Source organism: Oncorhynchus tshawytscha, linkage group LG05 (assembly GCF_018296145.1).
Source record: "Oncorhynchus tshawytscha isolate Ot180627B linkage group LG05, Otsh_v2.0, whole genome shotgun sequence".
Taxonomy (NCBI): domain Eukaryota; kingdom Metazoa; phylum Chordata; class Actinopteri; order Salmoniformes; family Salmonidae; genus Oncorhynchus; species Oncorhynchus tshawytscha.
In genome coordinates, this window is record NC_056433.1 from 22345788 (window position 1) to 22369934 (window position 24147).

A 24147-nucleotide genomic window follows, 5' to 3' on the forward strand; every position below is an offset into this window, starting at 1 on the left:
GCGCCTGCGTAAAACGGGCAAGGGAGCTGCCAGTATTAAATAGTGCTTGCTGCTCTTGCGTTCTGTGTGAGGAGCGTTGAATAGAAGACGTGATGGATGAAGAATTAAAATGCCCCGTTTGCGGTTCTCTTTTCAAGGATCCTATTCTTTTACCTTGCTCGCACAATGTGTGTTTGGCGTGCGCCCGAAATATCATTGTACAGACCCCAGAAGGCGAAACACCACCGCATAACCGTGCCTCCAACTCGGACTACGATTATTTGGATATGGACAAAATGAGCATGTATAGTGAAACGGACAGCGGTTATGGATCATACACGCCGTGCCTCAAGTCTCCAAATGGGGTGAGGGTGTTTCCTCCGACTCTGGTGCACCGCCACTGCTCCATAACGTGTCCTCTCTGTCACCGTAGTGTCTCTCTGGATGAGCGGGGGCTGAGGGGCTTTCCACGTAACCGGCTACTGGAGGCGATCGTGTCTCGGTATCAACAGAGCCGCTCTGCCAACGTGAAATGTCAGCTATGTGACCGCAACCCTGTCGATGCCACTGTGATGTGCGAGCAGTGTGACGTGTTTTACTGCACACCTTGCCAGCAGCGATGCCACCCTTCCCGTGGACCGCTGGCCAAACATCGATTAGTGCCACCGACCCAATCGCCAGTTGCAGGAGGACAGCAGATGCCCACCGCCACCTTGCGCAAACAGGGAACATGTGCAGACCATGACACGGTGAACTTTAGCATGTACTGCATCAACTGCAAGACTCCAGTGTGCATGAAGTGTCTGGAGGGTGGCAAGCATGGGAGTCACGATGTAAAACCTTTAGCGGCCATGTGGAAACAGCACAAGGTAAGGATGGAGGTGGTGGGGATGCCTTGGCCATAATGTGCAGCATCATATCACCGATGTCATCAGTGCCATTTAAATCATACTAACAATTTACTGTAAGGGACAATTCATCCGTGGTAACCTATAGTAGGCCTAGCCAGCCAGCAACATTATAGCCTAATCACAGATTAATAAATAATTGGAGCCCACAAGTCTGACTCACTAGTGTCAGTTTACTAAACTCCAGTTTCTAGGCCAGATTTTCCCTGCCTACAGTACAGCTCTTGGATTGTGAAAAGGTCACCAGTGCTGTGTAACATTCCCCATGGTTTTCTCAGCTCCCACTACATGGTGAAGAGGAGTAGGAGGCTGTGACTCAGAGCTGGGCTCTGCTCCTCCCGGGCATAGCATTTCTAAAGGCAGAATGTGGACTGAGAGATAGTAGAGTAGTACCCAATCACACACACATTACATTGAGCTATTACACAGCTATCACAAATGAAATGAAATGCCTTTATCACCCTCAGAGAAAACTGGGTCACTAATCTCACATTTTGCATGATTGGGACTGTCTGTATGCCCCACGACCTTCCTTCCATCCATCATATATCAAACAGCATGCATCCGTCTTCCCACTCACCCTCACTGTTTAGAAGGGTTGCTCTGAGTTCAGTTCACTTTTATCACACTAGCCTACTGTCCCACAAAAGGACTGTGAAAATCACATAAGTGTGAAGCAGCATGTATAAGTAATGAGCCCTATAAATAAAAGATGCAGAAGCGCTTAGTCCATATATTTCCTGGGGTTGAGTGAGCTCAATTACACACCAGTACATTGTCCATTTTGTGTTTTTATGGCCAACATTCTGTATTGTCAAGAATGGGATGGTCAAATGAGCTCTTCTCAGGTTGGATGGTTGGATGTGTGTGTGTGTGTGTGTGTGTGTGTGAGTGAACGAGAGAGAGATGGAAGGGGAGTATGTGTTGATGAAGAGGGGGAGGACATAATGTATTGGTCTGCTATTGTGGCAAATTATCTCTGTACTGTTGAAGTTACACTATCACTCTTCACACCTCTTCTTGAATGAGTCCACTGCACCAGATCAAATCAAATTTATTTATATAGCCCTTCATACATCAGCTGATATCTCAAAGTGCTGTACAGAAACCCAGCCTAAAACCCCAAACAGCAAGCAATTCAGGTGTAGAAGCACGGTGGCTAGGAAAAACTCCCTAGAAAGGCCAAAACCTAGGAAGAAACCTAGAGAGGAACGAGGCTATGTGGGGTGGCCAGTCCTCTTCTGGCTGTGCCGGGTGGAGATTATAACAGAACATGGCCAAGATGTTCAAATGTTCATAAATGACCAGCATGGTCCAATAATAATAAGGCAGAACTGTTGAAACTGGAGCAGCAGCACGGCCAGGTGGACTGGGGACAGCAAGGAGCCATCATGTCAGGTAGTCCTGAGGCATGGTCCTAGGGCTCAGGTCCTCCGAGAGAGAGAAAAAAAGAAAGAGAGAATTAGAGAGAGCACACTTAAATTCACACAGGACACCGAATAGGACAGGAGAAGTACTCCAGATATAACAAACTGACCCTAGCCCCCCGACACATAAACTACTGCAGCATAAATACTGGAGGCTGAGACAGGAGGGGTCAGGAGACACTGTGGCCCCATCCGAGGACACCCCCGGACAGGGCCAAAGAGGAAGGATATAACCCCACCCACTTTGCCAAAGCACAGCCCCCACACCACTAGAGGGATATCGTCAACCACCAACTTACCATCCTGAGACAAGGCTGAGTATAGCCCACAAAGATCTCCGCCACGGCACAACCCAAGAGGGGGCGCCAACCCAGACAGGATGATCACATCAGTGACCAGACAGCTCCCCATGTCACTGCACATTTACATTGAAGTAATTTAGCATATGCTGTTATGCAGAGCAACATACTTTAGTGAGTGCATACATTTTCATACTGGTCCCCCATGGGAATTGAACCCACAGCCTTGGCATTGCAAGCACCATGCTCCACCAACTGAGCCCAAATGTAAACGAGACCAAATGTATGAATGAGTCCACTACACCAGGCAGCCCTTCATGTCACTGTCACTAGGATGTAATTCTGTTGTGACATAGGGGACTAATTCACATCTGTTACTCACATTCTCATCCACAGCTCCAGATCCACCCTCATGCTCTGACATGCTTTATCATTTGTCCTCCTCTAGGAGCTGACAGAAAACTCAATTGAACAGACTCAACAACCAGTCTGTTAGTTAGGGTAGGAAGGCCTGGAGATTGCAGTGTTGATAGGAGAGAGAGAGAAAGGCTGCTCGTCCAAGGTTTCTTTTATGACCACAGATGGATTGTGGCATGTGGCCCAGAGGCAATTGTCATCCTTCATGCTGCAGAGATCCTTCATGCTGATAATGGAGAGGCATGTGTGTGCTGACCGTCTGTGGACTGTGGAGAACATAATCAGCACTGAAAGAGTCCAACTACACACACACACACACACACACACACACACACATACACACACACACACACACACACACACACACACATACACACACACACACACACACACACACACACACACACACACACACACTGGGCCGGACTGCTGTCTCACTCCTCAAATTTGACCCACGTCCACTGGGAATGAGAGACTGTGTGTGTGCGAGAGCTCTTGTGTGGTGGGGTGTGTCTCTTATTACAGTGCTCAAGCTGTTGTATTGCACTTGGCTTGCTAGTGAGAATAACAATAAACCCCCATTAGTTTTTGTTGGACCTTCAGTTGTCAATCTTATCTTTCTATATGGAGATGCTTTTACAAACATGATTGGAAAGTAATGTAAAGAAGGACATCGTTATGTTTATGTTATTTACAGTATGTCAAATGAAACAACAGAACACAAGGGACTGCCTTAGGGTATCAATGATATTTTTTCTCTCCTTTTACAGTGCCACTGTGAGTAAGTGAAAAAAAATATTGCCAGGAATACATCATGAATATGTATTTACTAGAGGATAAACCACAGATGAGGGATTGGATGGTAAGTCACAGGGGTGTAGTTTCCTGTGAATGTCCTGTGGGCAGCCAAGCAGAGGCATCCAAAGTCCCCCCCTCTGTACCTGCATGCACAATTCCAGGGCATTGCTCACTAGGCACCAGCAGGCAGACATGCGCAATCGGGCCCAAGTCCAGAAGGGCAGCTCGCCGATTGTTAAAACCAACTTTGTTTTGTCCTGAATTCCCAAATACTGCACATTATAAATAGCCACAAAGACTCTTTTAGGAGATTAGAGAAACCATGGTTTCTCTTTGTAGATACAGATGATACTGCAGCTGGAGACAGCTTGCTATGCTACCTCAGGCATACAGAAAAAGGGAGCCCCTCTCCCGGACCCAGCAATGGCGTTGGCTCCAGAATGTAGGTCATGTAAAGTACAGTATCTCCCATCCCATTGAATATGTGTGCTGCATAGTTCCTGATACACTAGACTTGGTAAATGCTGTGATGAATAAACGTTTGGTGATGGGGGAGCCAGGGGTAAAAGGATGAGTGCGTATACTTTATGTGTGCAACTACTGTAACCAAAGGCATAGGAACAGGAGAATTTTTGAGCTATTTTTAGAGGAGAGAATGAGTGCTTGGGCAAGACCTTTGTGAAGTGTGTGGACATGAGATTGTGGTGCTGTGCGCAAATACTGCAAGTGTTACCATGGCTACACAGTGGCAAGTTACCAGAATGTTGGAAAAAATTGGGATGAATATATCCTAACTTTGTAAGTGTATGTAACAGGTTTTACAATATGTGTAACATCTCAAATAGCAGGAATAATTTATGATCAATGCTTTTCGGTGTATTTAGCTACACAGCTGAAAGCTGACTGACCCATAGTATGAAAAAATAATTAATGAATTATTCCTTGCAAGTGTAATTTGAACTGGGCTTTATGTCATGGAAATTGTCCATATTCTGCACGTTCACACATATATTAATGTAGCAAATCCTATCAATATTTGATATCTTGTTAAGGCGCTTCCTTTTAAGTATATAACATAACGTTATTACTATAACTAAGGGAAATGAGGTAAAAAATAGTACGGGGAGTCGCACTCTTGCGACTTCTGTTGAAGGATCTACAATCACAACTGACAAGGCCAATGAAATCTACACCTCGCTGGAAGTCTGGCTGGAAGTCCGGCTTTCCACAGGGGATAAGTGTGAGGCTCAAATTCATTCCTTCAATTTAATACCGCTCTTCACCAAGCCCAGGAACAGACGGTGCAGGGCCAAACAGGTGTTGTACCTCCTTCAGGGAACAGTAGTTATAGTGATAAAGTGACGTTCCCTTTGTCAGTCAACTAAGGTAGAACATACTATGGGGAAATATAATCGCAACCCAAGCCGACCCCAACAGATACTAAATGAAACGGCTCATGGCAGACCACCCAGACCTGACCCCACCAAATGCGGCAGTCTGGGTATTGCGCACACAGCACACTGCCTGGTGACTTTTCCCTATCCCAGCCATTAGCACACTGTGTGCTACACTGGGAGCAGTGACATCCAAGAGATAAAACCTCGCAAAAGTGTGTGGTGATGCCCAACCTCCCGCAGCACAAATATCTCCTATAGTCAACCCTTTAAACAACGCTCAAGAAGCTGCCAGAGCCCTGATGGAGTGGGCGTGTACACCCATATGTAAACCTGGCTCCTTACTGGTATATGCCAGGGAGATCCAGAAAATCCAGTGGGAGAGACGCTGCATAGAGAGCACCCTGCCGCGAGCTGGATTAGCAAAAACAGACAAAAAGTTGGTCACATAAGCGGATATCCCGGTTCCGTCCAATGTACTTGCATAAAGCTCACACCGGACACAGGGCATGCAACCTTTGTTGCTCTTCAGAAGCAAAAAGGGAAATAGCTCAAAAGCTAAGGACCTGTAGGACATAGCCATGACTTTCAGAGCGAAGGAGGCATTTGGACGCAACGCCAACTTAGAGTTTCCCAAGGCGAAATGAGTACAGGAAGGGTGTACGGAAAACGCATGGAGGTCCCCAACATGTTTAGGCAAAGCCATGAGCATGGAGGTTTTGTAGGAGAGGATTTTCAGATCAACCAATTCCAGAGGCTCAAAGGGGATGCACACAGTGCGTCCAAAACCAGCGCCAAGTCCCATGTGGGCGCAATAGGTTTAGAGAGCGATCTTTAGAGACCGGTTCTCTCTTTCAGGAACTGCACCACCAGGTTGCTCCCAGTGAGGTTCCGTCAATTCCCACATGACATGCTGAGACAGCGGCCATGTACACTTTTAAAGTGGAGAATGCTTGAAAAGCTCCTGTAGGAACATCAGGATGTCCCTAAAAGAGCACTGAAAAGGAACAAGTCCTTTATCTTGGCACCAGAGCTCAAATGCATGCCACTTATGCGCATACAGCCCTCTCATGGAGGGCACCCTTGCAGACTGAATGGTAACAATAACATTCTGAGGTAATTCTCTAGCCATGAAATTGGCCCTCTCAGGGGCCAGGCCCGTAGGAACCAAATCTCTGGCCTCGGTGCCAAACCTGCCCTTGTGCCTTGGACAACTGGTCCCTGTGCTACGGGAGTTTCCACGGGTCCCCGCCTAAAAGATGAATGTCTCTGCCTGGGCCACTGGAGAGCCACAAGAATCAATGGTAAGCAGTCCTGGTGCACACACTCCAACGTGAGGTGAATCAGAACCACTGGCGGAAACGTGTAAAGGAGGTTCCAAGGCCACTGGTGCATCAGACTGTCCGTTCCCAATGGGGCACTTGGGTCCTTCATCGAGAAAAATGCTGAAAATGTCCCATACCTGGGAGAGAGGGTCCCACCTAGATAAAATATCTGCACCCGAGTAAAGGCAACTGGGGACATGCGTCACCCAAAGCAAAAGCATGTGCACACTTTTCCCCAGGAATAGGGAGTGAGTAAAGGTTAGGCGGGAGAGAGACAGTCTCTTCCCATCTGTTGATGCACGCCACCACTGAGATATTGTCGGTTCTGACCAACACAAGCCAGCCCAACAAAAACTGGGGGAATCGCCTGAGTGCCAGATACTCTGGGTAATTGACATGCAGTGCGCTCTGCACAAGTGTCCATGCCCCCCGAATCGAGTTTCCATCTCCGCCGCTACCAGCCAATTGCTGTGAAAGCTGGTTGCTTGTGAGCATTCTGAGTTTATAGACTCTGAGGTGCTTGCTGAGGGCTTGTAGGTCTACAATGGGAACAAAAGTCCCATCTCTTTTCGTAACCAGGAATACCGGCCGTATGGACATAAGACCCACTCGGATTGCCTGCTTCTGGAGATGGGAGGATTCTTCCTCCCTCAAAATGGGTTCTGAGGCCTCGGAAACGGTCAATGTGATGACATTGCATAAGCGTGGGGGGGATGCACAACAAATTGTAGCTTGATGTCACTGTTCCCATATTAACAATGAAATGACGGTCTACCCCGGCCAAACCCTAACTCAGACGACATTGGGACTACCAATCTTGGCCGGTTGTGATACAGCCTGGAATTTAACCAGGGTCTGTGGTGACGACCCTCTAGCACCATGACGCAGTGCCTTAGACCCCTGCGCCACTCGGAAGCCAGAAAGACTGTGCTTCCGTGAGACTGTTTGCCAAGCTTGGGGGCACTGTTGTCACGGTAATGTTTTTGCGGAGGGGCGCACTGGTCATGGCCCCTTGCTCCGGGGGTTACCCCAGCCAAGTGCTCAGGGGGCTACTTTTTCATTGGAGGTGCGCGCAAAACCGGTTTCCTTCACTCCCTCCAACTCTAGGACATGAAAATAGGAATGGGGTTGCCATAATGCTGGGGAAAGCTAGTAAATTTGACTTGCCAGAAGTTAAGCATGCTTGCCGACTTTAACCAGGAGGTTAAAGCTAGCTAGGCTAGCTTGCGTCTTTGACCTCAGCGCGGTCCGTTTAGAATAACCAAGCAATTTAACACTACATACTGTATACTAAACAAGAGCGCTAACCCAGCAACACCACTGTGGCGAGGCAGGAATAGTTAGCAATAGCTAGCTTGCCTCAGATAGTTAGCCAACCTGGCTAGCATGCTATGCTAGTCCGGTCTCGAAAGTCCACGTAGGACCGTATCACTGAGGTGGGACCGGACCCTTCATCAACAAGTCTGGGAAGAGAAGCAAGCAGTGCTTGACCGAGGCAGACACAGGTGGCGGGGGGTACACACCAAACCTGGCTGCGCTCTCTTTTTCGAGTAGCCTCCCGTAACTGGCATCAGAGTGCACAAGAGCCGGGTTGGGTGCAGGCAGATGACATTTGCTCCCACCACCTAATCCGTCTCTGCTTCCTGTACCTCGGTCCAAGCTGAGGTACTGGCTTTCGGGAAAGGAAAGTCGCCATCAGTAATTCCAAGCTTCCTCAAGAATGATACATGTCCTTCCAGGGAGTTTGTACACAGTACGTGGCAATGCAAACACAAACTGTGTGCATTCTCTGTGATGCTGTACTTAGCTGGCTGTGCTGTGCAGCACTGTGCTGTGCTGGCTGTCGTGGACATGCTGTTGAGCGTTAGTCGGTCGTGGAGCAGCAGTGTGCCATACGGCCAGAGGATTTGTGTGAGGCTGAGCCGGGGAGGGAGATTGGTTCTGCTCTCATCCAGATGTGGAGCGCTAATGACACAGCTGCTGAGAGAGGGAGAAAAGGGAGGAGGTGGAGACAAAAAGAGAGGGGAAACAAAAAAGGAGATGGAGGCGATAAGAATCTAAGCTATTCCTCCAGGAGTGTCCCTAAAGACCCATTTGAAATCATGGCCAACACCGCAGATGAGCGCTGCAGCTTTGCATCGTCTTACCCAGATCCCCAAACATTGGGCTGGAAATGAATAGCTATGCTCCTCCACTGTTGAAAGCCTCTGCTCTTGAATGTCATGCACATTACTTAAGAGTTCTCTCTCTAATGACATTACTGGGTCTCTTCATTGCATCAGATAATAAGAGAGGAAGGATGCTGCTGGCTGCCCTCTCTCTATATTTCACGGAATTGTGGCTGAATGACGACATGGATGTTCAGCTAGCGGGATACACGCTGCACCGGCAGGATAGAACAGCACACCCCGGTAAGACGAGGGGGGGCGGTCTGTGCATATTTGAAAACAACAGCTGGTGCAGGAAATCTAAGGAAGTCTCTAGATTTTGCTCGCCTGAAGTAGAGTATATTGTGATAAACCACACCAGGCCACACTACTTGCCTAGAGAGTTCTCAGCTATACATTTCGTGGCTGTTTACAGATGCTGGCACTAAGACCGCACTCAGTCAGCTGTACAAGGAAATAAGCAAACAGGAAACCACTCACCCAGAGGCGGTGCACCTAGTGGCCGGAGACTTTAATGCAGGGAAACTTAAATCAGTTCTACCAAATCTATATCAACATGTTAAATGTGCAACCAGTGGAAAGAAATTCTAGATCACCTGTACTCCACACACAGCGACGCGTACAAAGCTCTCCCTCGCCCTCCATTTGGTAAATCCGACCACAACTCTATCCTCCTGATTCTTGCTTACAAGCAAAAAATAAAGCAGGAAGCACCAGTGACTCGGTCTATAAAGAATGGTCAGATGAAGCAGATGCTAAACTACAGGACTGCTTTGCTATCACAGACTGGAACATGTTCCGGGATTCTTCCGATGACATTGAGGAATACACCACATCAGTCACTGGCTTTATCAATAAGTGCATTGAGGACGTCGTCCCCACAGTGACTGTACGTACATACCCCAACCAGAAGCCATGGATTACAGGCAACATTCGCACTGAGCTAAAGGGTAGAGCTGCCACTTTCAAGGTGCGGGACACTAACCCGGAAGCTTACATGAAATCTCGCTATGCCCTGCGACGAACCATCAAACAGGCAAAGTGTCAATACAGGGCTAAGATTGAGTCATACTACACCGGCTCCGGCGCTCGTCTTATGTGGCAGGGCTTGCAAACTATTACAGACTACAAAGGGAAGCAAAGCCGCGAGCTGCCCAGTGACACGAGCCTACCAGACAAGCTAAATCACTTATATGCTCGCTTCGAGGCAAGCAACACTGAGGCATGCATGAGAGCATCAGCTGTTCCGGACGACTGTGTGATCACGCTCTCCATAGCCGACGTGAGTAAGACCTTTAAACAGGTCAACATTCACAAGACTGTGAGGCCAGACGGATTACCAGAAGGTGCGTTCCGGGCATGTGCTGACCAACTGGCAGGTGTCTTCACTGACATTTTCAACATGTCCCTGATTGAGTCTGTAATACCAACATGCTTCAAGCAGACCACCATAGTCCCTGTGCCCAAGAACACAAAGGCAACCTGCCTAAATGACTACAGACCCGTAGCACTCACCTCCGTAGCCATGAAGTGCTTTGAAAGGCTGGTTATGGCTCACATCAACACTATTATCCCAGAAACTCTAGACCCACTCCAATTTGCATACTGCCCAAACAGATCCACAGATGATGCAATCTCTATTGCACTCCACACTGCCCTTTCCCACCTGGACAAAAGGAACACCTATGTGAGAATGCTGTTCATTGACTACAGCTCAGCATTCAACACCATAGTACCCTCAAAGCTCATCACCAAGCTAAGGATCCTGGGACTAAACACCTCCCTCTGCAACTAAGTCCCCTCCTGTACTCCCTGTTCACCCACAACTGCATGGCCAGGCACGACTCCAACACCATCATTAAGTTTGCTGACGACACAACAGCAAACAGGAAACCTTGCCTGATCACCGACAACGACGAGACAGCCTATAGGGAGGAGGTCAGAGACCCCTCTTTTACGCTGCTGCTGCTACTCTCTGTTTATCATATATGCACAGTCACTTTAACTATACATTCATGTACATACTACCTAAATTGGCCCGACCAACCAGTGCTCCCGCACATTGGCTAACCGGGCTATCTGCATTGTGTCCCACCACCCGCCAACCCCTCTTTTTACGCTTCTGCTACTCTCTGTTCATCATATATGCATAGTCACTTTAACGATACCTACATGTACATAGAACCTCAATAAGCCTGACTAACAGGTGTATACAGCCTTGCTACTCTTTTGTCAAATGTTTTTTTACTGTTGTTTTATTTCTTTACTTACACACACACACACACACACACACACACACACACACACACACACACACACACACACACACACACACACACACACACACACACACACACACATACCTTTTTAAAATTTTTGCACCATTGGTTAGAGCCTGTAAGTAAGCATTTCACTGTAAGGTCTACACCTGTTGTATTTGGCGCATGTGACAAATAAACTTTGATTTGATTTGTTGACAGGAAAAAGGATGTCTCTCCCCCCTTTTTTCTGGAAGAAATACATTACTATTAAGGGTACATTTGTAAAATGATTAATTGGATTCATCTTTGAAGAATAGAGCCTCACCTTTCATTTTATGACCCGTATTAATCATTACTTCACAACAGGTGTTTCTTCCTGCCATAGCTCACCTGCCATCCTTAGTGACAGTGAAGGGGTTATGTAGGTCGTCTACCACTGATGCTGTAATCCATCTCTACAAATGAGATCGCTAACACTTCTGAGCCACATGAGGACAATATCCAGAACTTAATTATAACATGAAGTTTAGTATTAGCTCATAAAGAAAAACTGGATCTTACAATGGGGGCTCATGACAAGACCGATAAAACCTTGAAGATATGGCTCCCTTGGTCATTTCTTCATTTTGAGCAGTAGCATCCTTCCTTACCATATTGAATCCAACTCTCCCATACAACACTGTCAGGATAAACAAGCACAACCCAGTGAAAGGACATTAATTGGTGTTGTGCAGGAGGTTGCCGTGTGGCAGGCTCTGTCCCCATAGGCGGGCCCCCGGACCCCTCCCCCTGACCCCCGGAGGTCACCCAGACACAGTGTCACAGTATAGAGAGAAAGGGCTTAGCAGACATACACTGGCCTGGCGATGCCCCCTTGTCTTGTCCTATCTGTCTGGGGCTGTGACTCGGGCCCTGGTAGAAAGAAACAGCAATGAGGAGGGGAATCACTCATCCCCTTGTTAGCGGTGCAGACAGACAGCTTGTTTTGCCAGATGGCTTGATTTGCGGCCCTCTTGAACCTACGCACATAGCCCACAGGCCCAGCCCCAGAGAAGCCCTACAGGGAGGCCCAGAGGAAGAGGAGCAGGTGGGAGGAGCAGGTGGGAGGAGCGGGGGTGGGGGTGGGGGGGGGTTGGATCCTGGCCAGATTGATCACAGCAGGGTTGGTTTACACCATGATTACCCATCACTCATGGGCCATGAGCCTCAGCACAGAGCAGATCTGGTGAAAGATAGAGAAATAAATGATTATAGGACTACAAGGTTAGGGGTTGACTTCTACACATGGCTTTGAGGTGCTCGTTTGAATCTCCTTGATTATTATGACCAAAGAGGTCATGTGGGTGGGCTTGAGTGAGGTGTTTATTAGTTGTTTGCATCATCGCTGGTACTGTACTGAGTATTTCGTCACTGGTACTGCCCCAGGCTTTAATCTTAACCAAGTTAGAGAAGTGAAATGGAGAGTTATTGCTCAGAAGTGGCTGCATTCTCAAACTCATTAAATTGAAATGTCTGCATAGATTGTATTTTTTATTTATTTTGGATGATTAATTGTGTGTTTTTGATTCACAGTGTCAACTGTCCCAAGCTTTGAATGGTGTGTCGGATAAAGCCAAGGATGCGAAGGAATTTCTGGTGCAGTTGAAGAACATGCTTCAGCAGATACAGGTAACATTGGGTCTTGCAGATCCAATTGAAATATCTGCATGTATTGAAATAGAATACTGTTATTTCTGTCCTCTATCAATTTAACTTGTATTCCCCATAAACTACTTACCTGTAGTCAACTTTGTAGATCAAGGGTATACAGATGCTCAACAAATACTTAAAAGAAAGAAGAAATAAGCTCCAGATTCATACAATGTCACTTTCTGGAATGTTTTTATTATGCAGGAAACTTGTGGGGAATATAAAATGTTTGTATTTATTTTTAGGAGGGCCCCCGGACCCCTCCCCCTGACCCCCGGAGGTCACCCAGACACTACATACATTCATGGCTGGCACTACATATAATGCACTTCTTGTCGTTCAGCTGGTACAAAGGTATCTGTTTGTGACCACGCTCGCAGCTGAAGCAGGAGAGGGGTGCTGTGCCACTCTAATCAGCACGGCAACACTGTCCACAGAGACTGCCCCAGACAATCACAGCTTTTATACGGCACCTCTATGTCTTATCAGTCGCAGCAATGCTGTGTATTGTCAAAGACCCCCCTTGTTTTTACATTGCTGCTACTTGTGGTTTATTTTCTATGCATAGTCACTTCACCCCTACCTACATGTACAAATGACCTCAACTAACCTGTACCCTGCACACTGACTCAATACTGGTACCCCCTGTATATAGCCCTGTTACTGTTATTTTATTGTGTTACTTTTTATAATTTTTTACTTTAGTTTATTTAGTAAATATTTTCTTAACTGCATTGCTAGTTAAGGGCTTGTAAGGAAGCATTTCACAGTAGGTTCTACACCTGTTTGGTGCATGTGGCATGTACTGTATTTTGTGCATGTGACAAATAAAATTGGATTTATTAAGACTCTTATTCTCGGTTTGAGAGTATTGTATTTGAGTAAAATCCCAGCTCTGCTCATCCTTGAACTGAGTGCAAAGTTTTCTAGATTAGAATTCACTATCTCAGGCCTCATCTACTCTCACATAAATTATTGATATACAGTGTTGTTGATGGATGATTTAACAGGAGTCAGCGTGGTGTCAGAATATGCAGTCCGGTGGTGTCCTTGCCCCCTGTCTCTCTGTGTCTCGCCCTAGCGCCCTGTACCTCCCTGTTCTGTCATTAAGCGATGTGTTGTGTTGTGTCCCTGGCAGGAGAATGGGGTGGAGTTCGAGGCCTGCCTGGTGGCTCAGTGTGACGCCCTTATTGAGGCTCTGACGCGGCAGAAAGCCAAGCTCCTCACCAAGGTTACCAAAGAGAGGGAGTACAAGCTCAAGGTGGGTCAGTGGGTCTGATCTGATGGACGCCCCAACAGCTTGATTGGGTGGGAACGTCATGTTGACTGCAGTCTCACACACCAGACCAAGCTCGGATTATACTGTGCACAATTAGCCTGGGGACCAAGTTATGTTGGCTGTAATGTACAGATGGCATCATTCAGTTCGGTGAATGGTTTATGGTTTATTGATAACAATAATCACAGTACTCTCTCTGCATCAAATATGTTAACATAACTTTGCACACTTAAAAAATATGATCAATAGATAACTGTTATTCATAATACAACTCTGAGTAGTGATAGACTCTAGCAACAAAGGGCATCCAGGGTTGTGCACTTGTTTTGGCCTAGGTCGAGGTGCATCTGGACCCAGGTCTCTCTCCTCTCCTCCCCCTGTCCTCTCCTTCTGAAGCCCCAGCTGAGGGGTGGGCCTTGGCCTGCAGGCTGGCTGGCGTTAAGCTCTCAGTGGGTCACATGGATCCATGCCCAGGCTCAACGTGCCCGGCTGGAGGATTGGGGCTTCAGAGGACAGCTGTTGTGTTTATCAGGGCTGGAGCTGAAGAGCAGCTAGGACTGCTGCAGCATCACACAGCAGAAAAAAGGGTCTTTTCATTTCACTTTGATTAAGGCCGTCACACTAATGTGCCCTTTTCAGAAGATTACAAAATAAGAGTTTTATGGACTTCAGGGCCAAATGGTAAAGTCAGTAACTGGACTGTAAATAGCAGTTGTTGGGCTTTTACCAAACTACTGTCGTGACAGCATTTGGTGTCCATTACATTTGATCTCCTACAGTGTGGTGGAGATGGATGGTTAGTGATTAGCGGTAAGCTACTAGCGGTAAGCTACTTTATATCAGCTATAAGACAATGAAAATATTTCAGCTATCACGCAGCTGTTTCTATCATCAAAGGCACAAATATCTTATTTTTTATCATGTAATCCCAACATCAGGGCATTTGTTTCCCCCTGTTCAATCGTCAAGTGTTGTGTTAGTTTGTGTCGGTGAACATCATTTTCTCCTCTAATTCATTTCTTCCGAGCCAGTAGTCTGTCGGCTGTGTTTTTATCAGTGGCCTCTTTCGCCACGCTACACATTCCAAAGGAGAGAGTAATGTCATGTGATTCATGACAGTCTAGTCCAGGCATAATCCATAGAGTGCTGGATTGTTATTGTTTTAATGTTGCGTGATGTGAGGATTATACAGTCAATTCAATCTGAGTTGTTACAATTATTTACCTTACTGCCCATTCATTATCATTGGATAGATATGACAGTTCCTGACTGTCCTCTGGTGTGTTTATATTTGTGTGATATTTTATTCAATCTAACCTTTCGGAATGCTAATTTTATGCTTATTTTATTAAATTAAGATCCAGTTGAATAGTTTATGAACATTTAATTAATTATTGGCTTATTGCCTGAATGTGTCAGTGACTTAATCAAATTATTTATTGGATAAGTTTGGAATTGTAAGGCTTAATTTGATAATAGAGTGATTAACTGCTTTGAAATTAATCTACCTTGTATGACCTTTTCATTATAATCTGATAGTCATATTTTTTTCCTGAAAATGCAAAGATGAGTTGAACACATGAGCAGGTATAAGTGGTCTACCCAAAAAATGGCTCATAAAATGGTGACAGTCCACTGAATTTCAATTAGCTGTGAATGAATGGCTTTGACACTCACCCAAATCCCTTTTCCCCAGTGCTCTGTGCTCTGTGGAGAGGGGGAAGTACAGAGTCAAACATGTGGTTTCCATATGTTTGATGCGTTTGATACCGCTCCATATATTCCATTCCAGACATTACAATGAGCCTGCTCTCCTATAGCTCCTCCCACCAGCCTCCTCTGATGTGCACATGTAATGTGCACATCAGCTACTCTTCCTGGGGTCCACGTGTGTGTGTGTGTGTGTGTGTGTGTGTGTGTGTGTGTGTGTGTGTGTGTGTGTGTGTGTGTGTGTGTGTGTGTGTGTGTGTGTGTGTGAAATGCCTGCCCAGTGTTAATATGACATTAAAGGGTGCCTGTCTGTGTCCTTCTGGCTTCTCATGTGTTGTGTTCAGGTGGTGCGTGACCAGATCACTCACTGCACTATGAAGCTACGTCAGACTACAGGCATGATGGAGTACTGTCTGGAGGTGATCAAAGAGAACGACCCCAGCGGCTTCCTGCAGGTACAGTAGTGATGTATGGAAGGATAGATGAATGGGTCAGGAGCTCTGCTAGTAGAAGGTTATGGATGAGGCTATCCTTGCTGCCTGCCGGTCTGCCTCTCACGCAGAGAAAACTTCCCTCAGATGTCCCTGTCTCCTACTGGGCTATAAATGCTAAGACCAAATAGAGGAGACCTTTGAAGAACCGCTTACATCTTTTACTATACTAATAAATATTGATTGAGGACATATGATAAGTTTGTAGAAAGATGGGAATACATGTTTTTGTTGTTGGCAAAGTGTGGATGAAGATATTGATACTTGATAGGTCATTCCAAACCATTTCTCATTGGCTTGCACTAATACAGATTAACGTGATACCGAATGTTGGTATGTGACACCCTCATCTAGGTGACTTGTCATATTTAGTTCCCCACACCATTAGCCGGAAGTCATTGATTCTCCTGGTCTTTTGATAGGAATGGTCTGAATCAGATGAAATAGAGTGGAAAGACTATCTTCTGGGAATCGATGCTTATCTCCTCCCTTGAAATTTGTATGAAGTATTGATTGTACAGTTTATTATACCCCTTGGAACAAAATCTGTGCTCTGTACATAAAAGCTTGTATAAATTCTTACAAAAGCTCTGCAGGTAGCATGAAAGCTGGTACCCTACAGCAGTGATTCCCAACCAGGTGTACCAGAACCCCAGGGGGTACTCGGCCCATCCACAGGGGGTACTTGAGAAGACTCCTGAGTCCACTGGGCTACTGGTAAAATGCACATGAGGGGGTACTTCGCGCAGAGCCAAATTCAGTTGTTGGTGTAGTAACTGAATAAGGTTGGGAACCAGTGCCCTACAGGGTTATTCCTAAATGCAGCACATTTCCTGCTGGCATTTTTCCAGAAGCACAAAGCCTCGAATAAATCATAAAAAGCCAACCATATTGCGCTCTGTGATAGTATATTTACTATGTAGATTCAAGTTTTAGGGGAGTTGTATCTTATTTGATGCTGATCCCTCCTGCTGTGTGTGTCTCTGTGTAGATCTCCGATGCGCTGATCAAACGTGTGACATCGTCTCAGGACCAGTGGGTCAAAGGGGCTCTGGAGCCCAAGGTGGGCCCTGAGTTTGACCTGACCCTGAATACCGACCCCCTGCTTCAGACCATAATACAGCTGGACTTTGTCCAGAGCAAAGGTACCCAATCTATGTAACGTTTTAATCCGTTTTATACGTCATATTCATATACTTGCTACAGTTTGTATAGTGTGAGTCTATTCATACACATTTAATATATTGTTACATTGTTAAGGACAGTTCGAAATTTACTGGGGGGGGGGGCTGGTTGTCATGAAAAACAAATGCACCCCCTCCCCAAAGTTTTCACATGACCCTCCCCTTGTACTGTAAAATAAATTGAACACCCTCCCCTGCATAGAATTAACTCTAAATAATGTTTAAGACCACAAATAACAATAACTGTAGCAACCATGTATTTATAAACGTGGATATCTACTTTACCACTTCAGCATGCTTTTGTGGAACAGTCGATGCCACGCAGGGTTACGGGCCAGAATGTTGAGGGTTCGCCGACCACCACAGACGAGCTCCCTCTCCCTGTTTGTTTCATTACACAACGATCAGAGCCTGGTGCAGACAATGATCAGCTAGGGGGAAATCTGATTTCCAACATTTTGATGCCATATTTATAATTCTATAAAATATATGCAACAAATCTTAGGTTTCTGTGCTAATGCACCACACAACCAATAAGCAAAGCATACAGACTTCGGGCACTTCAATATCATGGTTTCCGTTTTCAACAGCACAATAAATAGACTATATCAATCTGGACAAACAGAATACATCCCTCCCTGTCTTCTAGGCTTACCCTGTATTAAAGGCTTGGCTTGGCAAAAGCCGAATGTCATTAAACAATTTGATGTTTTGTAACAGATGTCTCTTTCCATTCATCAATTGGCCGCTGCAGTTTGGATTGATTGATCGATAGATTTTGTCAGTTAAAAAAATACATATACTGTACACAAAGAAGTGACCAGGATTTCACAATAAAGTCGGCAACTTATTTCCATTGTGGTCCCTATTTGTTTACATAAATACTATACAATTACATAAATACAGACACATTACAGAGATAGACAAAAAAAATGCTCAACCTCCAGATGAGTGTGAAGGGGGAGTTTAAGTACAATTCTCTCAAGCTATTCTTTGTGTTTCGATGAAATCACATCGGTGTCGTAGCACCGGCATATCTCTCTCTCTGAGAGAGCGTATAGCATATGCAAAACTTTAAAGCCTATTTTTTTGAGGGGGCTTTAGGCTACTTTCCTAAAAAAAATCATTGTTCACCTCACGGTTCAGCTGTCAGAGATTTTAGTGCAAAATGTATCAGGGCATTGCATGCCCACTGTATTATATTCCTATTTAAACAAATAAGCTTAGGCCTAACCCCAGAGAGAGAGAGAGATGCCGATGATTCGACGTCGATGTGATTTCTTTATGTCAGATGGCTGCTATACAGATATAGACCTACATAAGGAGGGTAATTAGTAAAAAATGTATCCATTAATGTTGTATAAAGATAAGCATTATATTGTTAGATTATAGGAGTAGCTCTGGTAGGGCTGAAACTGTCTTCCTCACCTCAAGTTCAGCTTTCGGAGTCAGTTGGAGAGCTTAAAAGCCACACCATACTAAACCTTCACAAACGTTTCTAAACTTTATTAGGGTAATATCAAAAGTAAGTCGAGCCGTTCTTTATAGCAAAAATACGAGCAGATGAGTGAATGTAAACCAGGGACTAAAGGCACTACCCTCCCCTATGCCCCTCAAAAAACACACAACCCTCCCCAAAGCAAAACAAAAAAGTTTGATAACCCTCCCCTATTTTGGACCACACCTCCCCCCAGTGAATTTCAATCTGTCCCTTAGATTTCAGTGGACTCATCTTTTAAGTGTGCCTGACTGTACTGTGTTTTTGTATGGCTGTTCATCAGTTGAGCAGATACTCTTGTCTCTTGTGAAATGCATAATCTGTACTCATTCTGTGCTTAATTGCTTGGTGAAGTGGTAGAAACGTTTTTTGCAAAACTGACCAGAAAGGTGTCCATGTTTTACAATCCAAATGCTTGGCTGATGTGACCAAGTTCAATATTCTGAGTATACTATGTGTCCACAGCTATTTTGCCATTAGTCTATTTAACCATGCAACAAAATATTATGCTTGAGTAAATCTGAGGAAGATTTGTAGTGTATATCCCCTGGCAATGTCCTAGAATACCAGGATATATTTTTTCATAAACTAATATGTATTTCAGTTCGCTTCAACACTTACTGAAGCAGACAAGATTTTCCCTTACCCAGTTGCCAACTCAGTCTGGCCCAAATAAAACATAATGTAAAACAAATGTGATTTTGAACCCATGGGGAGTTGAACCAGCATTCTCTTGAGAAAGCACTGCAGTTGATCAGTTCCACTATGTTGCAAAATAACCCAAGCATCACACATGAACAAATGTCCAATATCGTGTTTCAGATATTCAGGAGACTCCATTATTGAAACAAATGCATGCAGGTGGACTGAAAGACACGGAGAGCTCAGGAGGTATTTCAGAGCTGCTATATGATCATCCAAATCCAAGTTGTCCCCTTTTCCTCCTTGAGACCTGCCAGCCCACACCAGGCCACCACGTTAAGGGGCATAGAGTGGTCCCGACAGTGCTCTCTTCCCATGCATGTTTTACCCTTTACACTCTTCCCTTTTACATTTGACACCTGCTTGACAACAACCACTATCACCGCTACTTATCTATGCAGTGATAGATGTTAACTCTTCTGTGGTGTTCCTGCCATCTGTTTTTATTCCAGTGGAGTCTGCCAACGTGCCCCCGGCCCCCCTGCTGCAGCTGGAGAAGTGCTGCACCCGCAACAACAGTGCCACCCTGGCCTGGAGGGTCAGTGTGTCCCCTAGCAACCCCATTGAAGGCTACGTCCTGGAGCTGGACGACGGCAACGGGGGTCAATACAGGGTCAGATAATACTTCATATATTAGAGACGGTGTGTGTCGTCATGTCCGACGCTCCATGTAGTCTGACACTAGGATGGAGCACTTCACGCTCTGCTGTTTTAACAGTAGATTTAGTCAAATAATTGAATACTTTAATCAAAGATGCAATGCAAGGAATCTATGGGAAATATTTTATTTAGCCAAGATTATTTCAATATGTGTAATACATTTCCACTGTAATTATATGTGGAGTAAATTTCACCTGTAGACAACAGTTGTCACCTCTACGGAATCTTTTATTATTCATAGTGCTTATGCTGGAGTCAGAGCTCTAACTAACGCCAGAAGGTCCTGTGCTGTACTGTATATCTGCATGTCCTAGGAGGTGTATGTAGGGAAGGAGACCGTGTGCACCGTGGACGGCCTCCACTTCAACAGTTCCTACAACGCCAGAGTCAAGGCCTACAACTCCACCGGGGTGGGGCCCTATAGCAAAACTGTGGTGCTGAAGACATCTGACGGTGGGTCTTCTTTCTGTCTTCTCCCTCTGTGGACCTAACTGTAGACATGAAAGGGAAGACCACTCTCTGACTGGGGACCAGGGGACGGCAGGCTTAATTAGTACCCGGGGTGCAGTATGATACTCTGTATTCAGCACTGCTGAGCCAAGCTAGTCCTCTGGGACATACAGGCCTGCTGTTTGCCGGCAGTGCCTCTCCCTTCCATCAACCAGCAACACTCTTGTTTGTGTCCTTAATAGCAATGGCATCCCGATCCCACTTTAATGGAAGGCGACTCTGAGGAATGCCAACTGCTCGGCATCTGACCGTAAGGCGCTACAGAGGGTAGTGTGTACAGCCCAGTACATCACTTGGGCCAAGCTTCCTGCCATCCAGGACCTATATAATAGGCAGTGTCAGAGGAAAGCCCATAAAATTGTCAGAGACTCCAGTCACCCAGGTTATAGGCTGTTTTTTCTGCTACCGCACAGCAGGCGGTACCAGAGGGCCAAGTCGAGGATCGAAAGGCTACTTAACAGCTTCTACCCCCAAGCCATAAGACTGCTGAACAATTAATCAAATGGCCACCCAGACTATTTACATTGTTTTGTACACTGCTGCTACTCGCTGTTTATTATCTATGCATAGTCACTTCACCCCTACCTACATGTACAAATTACCTCAACTAACCTGTACCCCCGCACACTGACTCAATACCGGTACCCCCTGTATATAGCCTTGTTATTGTCCTTTTATTGTGTTACTTTTTATTATTTCTTACTTTAGATTATTTGGTAAATATGTTCTTAACTCTTCTTGAACTGCACTGTTGGTTTAGGGCTTGTAAGTACGCATTTCACAGTAAGGTCTACACTTGTTGTATTTGGCACGTGACAAATAAAGTTTGATTTGACTTGTGCAATCTGTCACTGTCCTGGCTGGGTGTGGTGGTGGTAGCCGGGACCGAGTCTCCAGAATCCTCCTGGTTTATCTGCCCAAAGCTGAGAGCAGTAAACATCAGGCAGCGCCATGCCAGAACCAGAGCTGAACGAGCTCCACTAAAGAGGTGTCCAGTCCTGATATAGTGCTGGCAGACAGTGGAAGTGGTTTTGCAGTTTAGCAAAGCATGACAGCGAGCGCATGCCAGACTGTGATTACTCTAGCCTGTCAGTTCTGGAGTGAAGACAGAGAGAGAGCAGAGGGAGAGAGAATAGGCTGTCGATGCCATTGATTGAGTGTAAGGCTGGGATTGGGAGGCAAAGCATGGCAATGTGCTGACGGCTGACAGAGCGGTGAGGCAGGGAGAGAGTTTAGACTTAGAGTACAGGCGGCTCCAGCTATGGCTCTGCCAATTGCAATAACAATGGATCTCTGCATGTGGAGGCCTTAGAAAGTGCCTGTCGTGTGCCAGATAACTGTTTATTCCAAAATAGCAGTGTCTCTGAGGAATGGGGCTAATTAAAGCAATACATTGCAATGATTTCATACAGCAGTGCCTTATGGGCAAAGTGCTGCGGAATGAGAATTAATCCAGTGCTTGACATTTAAATGAGAACATCACGTTGAATTTTTCATTGTGGCGCTTTGTGAATATTTCATGTGTCATCTCCCGGTATGCAGCCCACCATAGGGTCCTAGCTGATCGTGCTGTTCTATAATAGCATCATGTTTCATTCTTTCCTGCTCTCCATCTTCCACTAAGGTTCACTCAGGCAGCCATGGCCTAGAGACCCCGAAATGTTCTCGTTTCTCTCAGACTCATCCTACTGCTCTACTTTGTCTCTCCTGCAGTGGCCTGGTTCACCTTCGACCCCGCCTCGGCTCACAGGGACATTGTGTTGACCAATGAGAACCAGACGGTGAGCTGCAACAGCTATGATGACCGTGTGGTGCTGGGGACTGCCGCCTTCTCCAAGGGGGTACATTACTGGGAGCTCATGGTGGATCGCTATGACAACCACCCGGACCCAGCGTTCGGGGTGGCGAGGATCAACACGATGAAGGACATGATGCTGGGGAAGGATGATAAGGCCTGGGCCATGTACGTGGACAACAACCGCAGCTGGTTCATGCACAACAACTCCCACACCAACAGGTAGGTGGGACATCTCTCAGGGGTGGAAGGCGGACTCCTGCTCCTCCACAGCTTCCGAGTTTAGAAATAATCATCATCCTCATTGTGTGTCATACTGTCAGAAATAGCCCACTTACGCACGTACAATATTGGCAAGCAGTTAGTTGTAAATGGAAGAGATAATTTGTAGGGCAATAATCTTATTATTTTGTGATAATCCATTTTTACTTATCTTATACTGTATACTTACTGAGTAGCATAGAGTAATGAAAAAACATAGATTCAAATTCCACAGGCTTAGCAATCTACCTCCAGGGACAAGAATACACAAAGCACAATCCTCCTTCCCCTTAATGAACAATAATGCAGTAGTAGTTACCATTTTCAGTAGCTGATTCAAAAGTTTCCCTGTGATCATCTTCGTGTTTGTTCACCCTCATTATTTCTCTTCCTGTCAGCTGTCACGTTGGAGCCTATCACCCACAATGACTCACTCATTTCCCTCATTAAAGTGCCAGGTATACATGAATGTCAGGTAATCATCAAAGGCAGATTTTTGCTTGCAATCCTGCTTGTTTGTTTCTTTCGTCTAGTGGATTTCTCTGGAAATCCACTAGGAAGTCCTGTAGCTTTGTGACATAGCTGTTTGACAACGGTGATGCTTTCACACTTCCACCATTTTGTTGTTTGAAAACCAAAAATCTGCTGGCTTTTTGGGTGAGTTGACTGGATTGAGTTGAACTATTTACATACAGCTTTGCATTGCCAAAGTATTTAAGATGTTTGGATACTGATGTATTTATTTGACTTTCTGCCATTGGAATGGAGTAAGCTACACACCCTGAAGGAAAAGCTCGAGAGGCGTTTTTCATATATTTGTTGAACCACAAGTAATCCGGATTTACTGTACATCAATTCACACACAAGCCTACATACAAAACACACATTATTTTGCAATTAGGTCAAATCTAATGTTTTGAATAGAGGAAACGATTAACTGCTGAAAGCCATTTGCTGCAAACTGTGTTTGGAGTCATTGGCAACCCTCTATCCCTCTGAGATCCCATACCACTCTCAAAGGGCCTGTTTGATCTGTTTTGATATGGTTCATTAGGCCTAGACTCAGTGTGTGTGTGTGTGTGTGTGTGTTCTGCAGGGCCGAGGGGGGCATCAGCAAGGGTGCCACTGTGGGCATCCTGCTGGACCTGAACAAGCACACTGTAACGTTCTTTATCAACAAACAGCAGCATGGCCCCGTGGCCTTCGAGAACCTGGAGGGAGTCTTCATGCCTGCTGTCAGCATCAACAGGAATGTCCAGGTGAACAGACAGTCAGACAGAGTTGCTTAGATGGGAAAACATAATTTTTTTGTAAAAATTTGGGTAGTTTTGTCTCGAAATTCAAGGATTATGGGCTTAATTTAGAAATGAAATTAATCTCCAAATTAGAAAT

At 45.6% G+C, this 24147-nt stretch overlaps 1 protein-coding gene across 5 annotated transcripts in view; it reads left to right on the forward strand.

Moving 5' to 3' along the window:
• The window catches only part of LOC112250168 (E3 ubiquitin-protein ligase TRIM9), a 27275-nt gene continuing 3128 nt past the window's right edge, over positions 1–24147 (forward strand). Inside the window, exons 1-11 of one of the 5 annotated variants that reach the window (XR_002953503.2) lie at positions 1–848; positions 12549–12644; positions 13804–13926; positions 15999–16109; positions 17137–17290; positions 19650–19718; positions 19982–20142; positions 20504–20642; positions 22413–22716; positions 23154–23230; positions 23852–24014. Coding sequence is in view for 4 of the 5 variants with exons in the window: in XM_024420074.2 (XP_024275842.1) it covers positions 93–848; positions 12549–12644; positions 13804–13926; positions 15999–16109; positions 17137–17290; positions 19650–19718; positions 19982–20142; positions 20504–20642; positions 22413–22716; positions 23852–24014 (2076 nt within the window). In the remaining variant the exon portion in view is untranslated. The other 4 variants (XM_024420078.2, XM_024420077.2, XM_024420074.2 and 1 more) reach the window with 4 other exon arrangements.